Source organism: Macadamia integrifolia, chromosome 8 (assembly GCF_013358625.1).
Source record: "Macadamia integrifolia cultivar HAES 741 chromosome 8, SCU_Mint_v3, whole genome shotgun sequence".
Classification (NCBI taxonomy): domain Eukaryota; kingdom Viridiplantae; phylum Streptophyta; class Magnoliopsida; order Proteales; family Proteaceae; genus Macadamia; species Macadamia integrifolia.
The window spans coordinates 21,388,428-21,400,092 of record NC_056564.1 but is presented as its reverse complement, the minus strand read 5'-3'; the positions used below and the strand labels follow the sequence as shown (position 1 = coordinate 21,400,092).

Here is an 11,665-nt window from a genome sequence, read left to right as displayed (position 1 = left end):
TGACAAACACAAAATGCTATACATCCTCAGTAGTATGGCCACGTTCTTCAATATAGAAGTATGGAAACTCCTATAATTTGATCATATATGGGACAAAAACTAAACATGATAAACCTAAAACTGTATAAAAAAATCCAAGGCCCAATGTGGATTTGCATTTCTTATCCAAAATGTTCAATCATTAGAAGGAAGCTATGTACAAGAAGGACTACAAACTACCAAACACTTCTGACATTCAGAGTTTGATCTGATGGAGGTGAGAATGGTGAAACACAAATGTCCACCAACAAAAACACCCTTCAATTTCATATAAAAAAAAAATGAGAGATTATTTTAAGGAAAACCCAGGTTTGTATCGATCGATTGATCAATGGTCATATCATGGCAGTGTAGGAAAATTTGTCCAACGAAACCCTAACTTGAGGATGATGCAATAAAATCAGTCAGCTTCTGTTGCAGTTCGGATAGATCCATGCTTCTCACATCACTGACCTGTATATACAATGGTGATGACTAGTGAGAGGGGGCTGTTTTGTAGAAATTAAAAAAAGGAAGCATTGGTTGATTGGATTAAGTACCTCAGAGAGTATAGTGTGAAGTGATTTCTCATTCACTGTAGTAGAGACACAGCTAACTATAGTAAACCCTAGATCAACCAGCACTGTGAGCACCCTCGACAATGGAAAATCTTCATTCCTTAACCCACTGCTGATAACAACCTCCACTCCACCCCAATAAGGCTGGACTGTAACGGCGTCCGTCGGCGTACAATTGCGGGAGACGATGTCCGGAGGGCCTGAATTGGGCATCTTTCTGAGCCTATCCCTCTTGTCACTAAGCTCTTCGATTCTCTTCCCTAGGTCTTTTATGTAATTGGTAGCCTCATTCATGTGATCAGATATAGAGCGCTTTCCCTGCAACATTGTAAGAAACCCTAATCAAAATAATGGAGAAACAAAATTGAAGAAGCTTGAAGGGTAGTATGTATCATCTCACCTTGATATATTCTATAGGAAGTTGTGATCGAAGTGATGCATAGAGGCCAGCCATTTCTTGCCTTCTTTGCCTCTCCCCATCTCTGTGTACTGTCTTTTTCTCATTATCACAAGAGTTGGGAACCATGGAACGCCTTCCTCCTCTGGGTATATCAAGTTTGAGGGGTAGATGATCAGTGCAATCTTGTAAAGGAGCAAAGGGCAGTGTATATTGTTGTGGGTCTGTGTGTTGCTGACCAGAACTAGAAGAAACCTGCTGGAAGAACAGCTCATCGATTTGTTGTAAAGGTAAGATTAGATGATCTGAAGGAATAAAATCCATGCCTTGGGATCTCTCATCCATCTTTCAGCTCTCGCTCTCTCTCTCTCTCTCTCTAGGTGGGAGACATGGATGAGTGGAGGAGTGGAGGAGTGGAGGAGGAAGGATTAAGGAGATACGTTAGGGTACAATATCTCTCTAATTGTGCTACTAGAGGGCTTATTGTCAAGATCTTCTGTGATCTAGACAAGGTGAGAAAACCCCAACTCCGTTGCCCTCATTCCAACCTACCCCTCTTCCTTTCCCTTTTAAAGGGTCACCTGCCCGGTTAAAAGGGTGAGATGTGGGCACTGTACATTTTATACAAATTGGGGAACCGTGATCTGGTTTCACATGTGGGCATCATTTTTTTTTTTCTTTTTTTGGAAAACCACATGTGTGGACATCTATATCTGGCATTAATTTGCCGTGTAACTGGTGGAGACTGTGGCACGTGTGAATAAAATGATCAATTCCTTGTATTAAGCTGGACCCCACCACATTTGTTTTTTTCGAACCCATGAATTTGGGTGTACGTGGCTCCTCTACAGCGACAGTTGCTTTTAGGTCAAGGTCAAGAGATTGGAGTGGTGAGGTGGAGAGCAGGAATAACAAGGGCATGTGAAGAACTGCTGGATGACTTTAACCTTTGAAACAAAGAACCCGGAACTGGCGCCATTGGTACTATCAGAATTAGGGGTGTCAATCTGTCAAACCTGTTTCGATCAGGATCTAATCGATCTTTTTACTTCAGGATTTCACTTAAGTAATTGATCTTTAAATGTTAAATAAGATATTATTTGTAAATGATCAACGGATACTAATTTCTAATTAGACTACCAATAATCAAGTTAAATGGCAGTCTTAGAAGAGCTCTAAACAAAGTTTAAACATGTCAAGTTACTAATCGATCAAGCAACTAATGGGTAAATCCTTGAATCAAAAACAACCACTTGATAGGCGATCCAGGCTTGAGCCTAATACATTTAGTAAATAGGCTGGGCTAATTTTGGGTTTCTCGATCAATCTAAGTGTGAATACGGAATTGACACCTTTTTTTTTTTTTTTTTTTTTCGAGGAGAAGGTTAAACACACCCCTAATCAGAACTGTCACCAAAATGATCTCCTCTGCAGAAGATCATTAATTTCCTTCAAATCTACTTAATACACTATATTTTCCCAATTTCATCTCGTTGATACAGTAATTTCAGTATTTGAAAAACTTGTGATCCACCATCAGCAGCAGCCAACACTTGAATCAGAGAAGGCATATTTGGCCATTGAAAGGATAGTGTGGAAACTTAAACCCCAATCAACACATGAAGGAAAGCACGACCAACAGCATCAAGAAATCTACGGGGACCCACAGAATACCAAATTTTATAAGCACACCACGAGTTGGACGAGGAGTTTTTTAATGTAATATTATAAGGCAAACCTAAGGATAAAGAAACCACTTTCTTTTTCCTTTTTCCCAACAGACACTGCCAAAGCCAACATGGTGGGCTTCCCTGGTCTTGTAATGATTATTAATTGAATTAATTAATTGATCTTCACAATGAAGATGAATCTCTATTATATGTACACATCTCTTTACTGCTCAATCTTCCCAGAATTATAGGAACTATGTGCTGAGGACTTCCTTCGCTAGTGGAATAAAAAACCCTGGGACTAATCAGAGTTGGGACACAAGTCGAGTTGGGTCTTCATGTGGATCTCAAACCTACTGTTAATTCCGGTTTGTGATCTTTGTTTGTAAAATTATTGAACCCATTATTTTTTCGAGGTTTCTATTATGAGGGTACAAGAAATAAATTATTATAGTGGCATGAGATTTGCCCCAATAAACTTATTGATTACTAAAATTAAAATAATCACCAATTTGCTTTATTAGGGTTTGGTGTAGTCCTTAGACTGTCATACTACAAAAAATAATAGGATATGGTGATGAGGAAAATCATTAAATTCTTACCTGAATTCAATTGGTTATTTTATGGGGCCATAAATACTAAATAATTTGAGAGGTCTTCTTGAATTATTTATTGGGGAAAAGTTTGTCTCATGGTTGGCTTGGATAAACTTATCCAAATGGTTCACTATTTTCAGTCATGTGGATGGTTTTAGTCAACTGACCGTTGGGTTAATTATACACCTCATAGATTAGTCACATTTCAAATTTCAAACTTAGATTTAATCAATTACACCCTCATGTATACCCATGCATAGCGTCGACTGCCTAGCTAGTTTTCCATACCGCCTTCTCTTCGGGCAATTCAAGTTTGATATTCATTTGTTTTCATCATTCTTTTTTTTTTTTTTTTTAATTAACCAAGGTGTCCGGTCAGCTTACGCGCACCTTGACTAATCCTCAGGGAGACTAGCACAGTAATCCACTACCATGATCTTCACTTAAATCGCAGATTTACAGATGGGGAATCTAACCTGAGACCGTGCGCCTAATCCACACAATCCCCGATTTTCCTTAACCATCTGGGCAAACCCACAGGTGGGTACAGAATATATAAGAAAAACAAACACACAATGCGTACGACAGGGTTCGTTCTCACAACCTCCTCCCCTGGGTGTCGGTTCCACAAGCTGAAGCTACCATCACTAGGCTATCCTAGTGTTTGTAGGTTTCCATCATTCCAAATTTTCCCAATCCTTGGACAATTGTGCAACTTTCTAGGCACGAAAACTTGGGGTTTATTAGTCCATAAAATTTGGTCTCATCCAATTTTCCACATGGCAAATATTTTGCCATTTATATAAGCTTATATGGAGATTGTTCAAGAAATCTTTGCCCTATTGATTAACTACTAAGATCATTTAATCTTTGCCCTATTGATTAACTGCTAAGACCATTCAAGAAACCTTTGCTCGATTGTTTAGTTAAAATTAAGAGAGAGGGTCCATTGAAAGGTAGTATGCCCTCTTGCTGACTAAATATATGAGGAAGCATCAATAGGGGTGGGATTTCTGCTTTTTATGAGGGGCAGGGAAATCATTTTTTCCTTCTATGTTTGGGCATAGAGCCATGCTACGTACCTTTCAAGCAATTCCCCCCCCCCCCACTTCAAAATTTAATCATAAAAATTTGTCTTCTAAAGGTTTCGTTAAGTCTTATAGCATTTTTGACATATATGTTGATATAAAAGAAATAGAAGCTTCAGTTATCAGTGTAGATGTGTTTGCATGATGTTGTTCTTCTTACTACTATTTTAAGCATATAATGCTATTGGATGGAAGGATTTATAGGTATATACAACATGATGTTGTTCTTCTTACCACTATTTTAAGCATATAATGCTATTGGATGGAAGGACTTATAGGTATATACAACGACAAAAGACTTTAGAAGTAACTGATATGGGACTATTCTACGAACATAATAGTTATATATGGAAGTGTTTGAGTGATACTTCTATAACTGTGTTTAGAACTTGACATCTCCATTTAATTACCATTTGTTTTATTCCTAAAAATTATTTAATGCAGTACTCAATGCAAAGGTCAAAAATGATTTCTAAAAAAAATTTTAAGTGAAATTATAATATTTATCCTCATATATATTATATTATAATATATGAAAATGACAGTATTTACCCGTATCAATTAGACACATAGCTTAGAGAAGTATGAAAAAGGAAAACACGAGAATGGCAATGTAGGGTCCTTGTCAACCATATGAACTATTAAACATTGCTTTTAAGCCGCATATAAAACAGAGAGAATTGGGTTCAGATTGACAAGCTGTTTTAGGCCTTAAAAATTATCCATTCAAATATGCACAAAGAATATTCATCCTCCAAGGAAAAAACTGATTTTGAAAGATCCTTAGTATTATTTTTTTTCTTTGGTGATAATGGGTTCAGACTTGACAAACACCCCCACCCCACCCCCACCCCCACCCCCACCCCCACCCCCGGATCCCCTAATTACACACGTGAAGACTATGAAATGATATTTACCAACAAAATATTCTTGATGAAATGATTATCACCCATCCACGTTGAAGTTGCCTCTCTCTCTCTCTCTCTCTCTCTCTCTCTCTCTCTCTCTCTCTCTCTCTCTCTCTCTCTCTCTCTCTCTCTCCGTGCTGTATTGTGTCATGCATACATGTCTAGCTACTTTTTTTCTTATGAAAACCCATTGACGTCAAGTTCCACAAAGAATGGACGTCAGTGTGTGAATATGTGCTCAAAAGACGAGCAGTCCTTTATTTTGGGGGAACACCCAAAGCTTGCAGTTGTACAGAGGCACACCATATTTTATCAAGATCGCGACAGCGACATCACAATTTGGGTTTGAGACGTAGTCAGTAATTTACAGTAGTCAATATTTCTAGTGAAGTGGTGGATCGGTTGTTCATCATTCCGCATCCAACCGAGATATATTGTCAGTCCCATTCGCTTCTCTTCCGAGAATTTTAAGCACTTTTTGATTCTTTTTTCTAATTTTTTTTTTTATCTTAGTTAACTATTATTGGGGCACTAAAGCGGTTTTCATCGGCATCAGGGGAGAGATTTTTATGGCCTTATTATTACAAGAAAAAAGTTTTTCTATCATTCTAGGGTTTACAAATCGCTATAGGTTTTTATATTTCCTTAAATACCCTCTAAATACCTCCTCTATGTATCTCAAACCCTGCAGTGAAAAAAAAGAGGAGAAAACTCAGTCCTTATTACAACACTGTTTTTGGGAACAAATAACAAAGAAAGATTAGTACATGGAAGATTTTTTTTCCCTCGTCGAGATTTGAGGGTCTGATCATTAGGTTTACTTACTAATATTGGTTAGGTTAGTTAGGGTTTGTTTTACAAAGTAAGGTTTTTTTTTTTTCCCTTAATTCTTACTTAGATGCCAACATTATTAGGGTGAGAAATAAAGCATGCACATTGTATAGGTTCTTGCCTTGCTTTAAACGTCAGCATAATATAATGCCAACTTTGTCAACTATGAATTTAGATACCTTAGATTCTGCTATCAGTCAAGACAAAGGGAAGAATGTAATGAGATTAAAGATCTGTTGAAACACAAAATATTTTGATAGATTTCATTTGAGAGAGTGACTTCCATTGATATGTAATTACATTTGCATTTGATGGTGAACCTTCTCCAATTCCTATATATATATATATATATATATATGAATAAGAAATGCCTTACTTGTGCGATTCATCTGTTACACGGATTAGGTATAGGTGTTCCTCGTTAGCAAAAAAAAAAAAAAAATGACTTTAATAGAAAACACTAATTCGTGTAAGACAATGAGGATTCTAATTTTAAATGGGAAACCAAAAAAATAGTGAATATCTATATATAATTAATGAAGATTGATAATAATTGAATTAGTCTTAGTAAGTTTGTCATATTATATATACCCCTTTTTTTTCTGATCCTTATATCAATAAAAAATTAGAGAAGGGTACATGTCAAATTGTCAAAGAAAAAGAAAGTGGTTGGGAAAAGCCCGTCCTGACAAGCTAATACTTTACATATTATATTAAACAAAACAACAAACAAAAATGATTAAAGGTTCAAAGCAGTCAAATAACAAACAGTACAACTGTAAGCCCACCCTTTAGAGAAAGACTTCACACAAAGACTTCACACTTACGCATGGAATGGAGTAGAAGAAAAACAAAAAAAAAGGTCTAATCAAATCCATTATCAAAATCAAACAAAACTTTTGAAGATATTAAATCACAAAAAATATAGTGATTACTACTTACTAGTGCCATACATGTAAATTCAGCTTTACAATGCTATTGGATAATCGATCTCTAAGTTATTTACTTTAAAGGTTGAGAAGAGAAAAAGTCTATAAAAACCCGGAATCTAACATGGGTTTGGCCTCTAGAATAGGATTGGAATATGTTGAAGTCGGCATGGAATTGATCAAAATCTTAGAAATTGGATTCGAGAAGAGTAAATATTTATTCAAGTTTTCCATGTTTTGGAGTTTTTTATTCAAAATGTGTTGTAGATCTAATTATAATGAATATGTTTTATTGATTTTCTATTATTTTATTGACTAAAAAAGAAATTATAATATAAAATGAAAATCAAGAAGATTAAGTTGTAAAATTCTTCATCAATCAAAATCTTGAGAAGTTATTTATAAGTTGAAATCAATGATATGTTTGGAATACTTCACTGGTTTATTATTATAAACTGAAATTTACTAGTTATTGCCATCAAATTTATAACCCGCTTGCTCAATATTCTAATAGCTATAGGAGATTCTTTGTTTTTATTGATGAAATAAAAACAGATACTGCCTCTAGCTAGCACCAAAAAAAAAAAATTATATATAATATTTTCTCAATGAGCAAAGGGAAAAGTATTAATAATTCAATTTTTCATATTTTTAGGACTTCTCAGTCCACAACCAAATATCCTAAGAGTGTCCTTCTCATCTTAATTTCGGTTTGGGCAGGCCAAACTTGTCTGGCCTGACACGAGAAATACCAATGGGGTTGGCCCAAACTTAATTGTGATTTAGGCTTGGGCTGACCTTAGGCATAGCCCTTGGGTTGGCATGGCCCAACTAGTTAAGGTTATCTCGATGGACTGCATGATTTTACCATGTGACAAGATGATGTGATGATTTTAAGAGTAGGATTATAATGGATTGACAACAAATATCTTCCCTTGTATGTTTGTTTATGCACCCATCTATTTTTGGCCCCTTCATGTACTAGCATTGATCCGGACCAATTCATTTATTTAGATGTTGTTTCACGCGTAGCGGAAACTTTCTCAGAGGAAGTTGGGACTAAGAGTTTTATTTTGTACATCAAATATAAGCTGGGCAACGCTACCTAAGGCAGGGTGCTCCCTCAGGCATTCTTTTGAAGCATAAGGGTCTGAAAGATCTCACTGAGGGGGTGTTTGGTTCGGTAAATCAAATGGTGTATGTATCATATATGAATGTCAATCTTTTGATAGACATTCTTCTTAATTATGTTTTTTTTCTGAAAAATCGTTTGGTTGCCTTGAGGTTAGTACATGTTTCTCGCGGGTTGAGATATTGGTTTCCGTAGAAAACGTCTTTCCGCTTTCCCCTTTTATACTAGGTGGTAAAAAGATTACTCAAATCTGAATTTAAGTGTTGAGGTAAACTCAGATTTGACACACATCCTTTGTAATATGGTCATTCATGGGAAGTAGGATGCTCACTTATGAGGGTCACTCTAGTGGAACCAAACAACTCCAAAAATTAAGAATTATCATTCTAAAGAATGTCATCCCAAAGATTTACCGAACCAAACACCCCCTGAGGGGTCCAGACCTGGACCCGGACCCTAGTAATGATCATGTAGTCTTGAATTTTCAAAGATTTATTTGGCTAGTAGGGTAATTCTATTGTATATTTTCATGTTTTAATATGCCACATTGCAGATATTCATGTTTTAAGAGGTGTTACCAGATAAATCTATATTTGTGGACTGATTAGGAAACATTTACCTTAATTACAAATATAGCTCTATTTAAGAGATAAAATTCATAGTAAATCTAAGCCTTTGATTTAATTTTACGTAAATAATTGAATTCGAAACAATCATAAATCAAACTACAATATATATTGTATACTGAAAAATTAAATTATAAAAATAAAAGTATAAAGTAAAATAATATCCCTGAAGAAATTAAACCTTATAACTTCAAAAAAACTGGGTTTTTAAAGAAAACTGTCATTCACAGGATAGATTGGCCAATTTCCACTTTTTGGATTTCTAATTTATCTAAGTCGAACTCCTTATGTCGATCGCACCTAAATACATTGACCGGTTTCTACCAAAAAAAACAAAAAACTGTCATACAGCAAGAGGACCTCATAGGGAGAATGGACCATACACATATTATATGTGTGACCATAGTATAGCCTGGGCTTTTTCTAAACCTTAGTTTGGCCCAAGGCCGAGCTAAAATTTGGTGGATCGGGCTTCACTCATACCGTCCCAGCCCATACCCGTTCTGTACACAACCCTATTGGACATGCTGAGGTGGAAGTAAGAATGGAAAATTAAGTAATGGCCTGCTGGGCAAGGTTCCTATTATAACTTCCACTTGGCAATTAATTCTTATGTTAGGGTCATAAAATGATTTTCATAATAACTTGAATGTGGCTTGTCAATGTCAAAAGTTATTATTGTTATGCATATTTTTCTAGTACACATGTGAAACAATTAGTAGGTGCCCTTATTAAAGAAAAAAAAATTGTATTATACTATACGGGAGAGGGATAGGTATACCGTCGATATCAATTATGCTAGCGGATAGCACCAATAGGAACACATGATGGAGTATCATTCAGGAAGGATATGGAGGTCATTTCAGAAAAAAGAAAGAGAGAGATAGACACAATGGGTGCTAGCATACTTGATATCGGCGGCATACCCAACCTTTTCCCTATACTAAAATAGCAAAGAAGAAAAATGACAAATTATTTAACCCCACAAAGGGTGTCATCAATATAAAAAAAAATTAGGAATAAGACAATGAATAATTAAGGATTAATGTGGCTGAATTAATGGTTATTAGTTCAAGAACATCCTACCATTTTATTCTCCGGCTTGGAGTGATAATTTAGATTCTATTTGGTAGGAGGTGTGACTGGTTTTAAGTATCTCCGATACCGATACGATACCCTCCGATACGTATCTTAAATTTAGTCGGCCGATACGATATACACCGATACGATACATTGAATTTTTTAAATCATTTCGTATCGATATATATCCTACAATACATACCGATATGCATCAATACACCACTAATACACATCGATACGATACGACATGCCTCAATACGACTCTATGAAAAATATAAAATTGAGGTAAAATGTACGTTTCGGTATATATTGGTACGTATCGGTGAGTATCGATATGTATCGATCAGTGCGTATCGGTATATATTAGCACGTATCGATGAGTATCGATATATATATAGGTACGTATCGGTGAGTATCGATACGTATCGGTGCTACGGTTATATAATGGCCAATATGGGTAATTTTTCAGAAAAAAACGATTTTTTGAAGGGTTTTTGTTCCAAAGTTGTTGTCAGTCATATTTTTCCCTAACTAAAGTGGAAATCAAAGTTGGGAACAAGGATTTTACATTTATGGGACAACTACATACCTTGAATTCTTAGTACGATACCATCAATTTAGTGTTTATGCATAATACATGTTATCAATAGCTTTTTTTAACAAATTCTTTATGCAAAAGTGTTTAAAAAAATGTTTTCTATCCATTTATGTGTGTATCTTTAGCGTATCTTAGTGTATCTCCGATACGATACGATACCCTCTGATACGTATCTTAATTTTGATCGATCGATACGATGACCGATACCGATACTTTAATCTTTGGAGGTGTCAATCGATCAGGTCGGGTCGGTCTCGGTCAATTTCTGGGGCTGCACAGTGAACGCTGGTTTAGCTAAACGGGCTTAGCTAGTGTGGGCATAGTACGGTTGATAATTGAGCTAGTCGGTCTCGGATTTTAATCTGGCTGTCATAAACGGGCTTTAATCGAGCCTTAACCCGGTTATAGACCTATTTAACTTTAAATGGATTTTAAACAAGTCTTCTTTAAAATTGGTATTTTAAATGTACTTGAAAGAAATACCAATAAAATGAGGCAAAGATGGGCGAAGCAAAGAAATATCTCATAATTAAAATGGATTAAACCAAAGATGGAAGCAGCTGAGTTACTAAGATACTCGGTCTTTAACCTAGCGGAACTCAAATCAATTAAAATATGCTTACACAACCCAAGTTGAGCAAGTTAAAATCAATTAAATTATGCTTGAAAAAGATGAATATTCAGATAACAAATTAACAATCACCGCCATCTCAATTGTATATATCACATAACCTTAGCACTAAATACAAATAGTTTTAAAAAGAATTAAAATAATACAAGTAGTATTAAAGGGGTCGAGTTAGGTCGGGCTTAAATTAGTCGGTTCAAGTCGAGTTTGTAAATGTATGGGGTCGATCGGGCACTCGTCAGGGTAAGCGGCTGCACCGTGTATTACCTATTATTAATCGAGCCAGTCTAAGTTGAGCCATAAACATGTTAGGGGCTCGATCAGGCTTGGAATTGACACCCCTACTATTTGGTATGATTATATTACATAAATTTAGTTGATTTCATGTTTCATGAGATAACACACCTATTGGATTTTTATTTTTATTTTTTTTAATCAAGGAATTGAAATTATGTAGTTGCATCAACTAAAAAAAAAATGAATAAGATACTTATTTCCTCTTTGGCATCATTTTTCTTTTTTATTTTTATCTATTTAACAAAAATCATTAATGAAACCCATTTTTTATCAAAACAAAAAAATGGTT

At 35.5% G+C, this 11,665-nt stretch overlaps 1 protein-coding gene across 1 annotated transcript; it reads right to left on the bottom strand.

Annotated features, from left to right (window-relative positions):
* On the bottom strand, nucleotides 1-1,549 carry LOC122085394 (transcription factor bHLH120-like). The gene is made up of 3 exons (XM_042653802.1): nucleotides 997-1,549; nucleotides 579-914; nucleotides 1-492 (listed from the first exon to the last, which is right to left on the bottom strand). The coding sequence occupies exons 1-3, from the start codon at nucleotides 1,336-1,338 to the stop codon at nucleotides 415-417; spliced, it is 756 nt and encodes a 251-aa protein (XP_042509736.1). The 5' UTR covers nucleotides 1,339-1,549; the 3' UTR covers nucleotides 1-414.
* Between the last annotated feature and the right edge of the window lie 10,116 nt (nucleotides 1,550-11,665).

Coding starts and splice junctions, on each gene's coding strand:
- LOC122085394 (XM_042653802.1), bottom strand. CDS start 1,338: ATGGATGAGAGATCCCAAGGCATGGATTTTATTCCTTCAGATCATCTA. Junction 915..996: donor TTCCTATAGAATATATCAAG/GTGAGATGATAC, acceptor ACAATGTTGCAG/GGAAAGCGCTCTATATCTGA. Junction 493..578: donor TTCACACTATACTCTCTGAG/GTACTTAATCCA, acceptor TTGTATATACAG/GTCAGTGATGTGAGAAGCAT.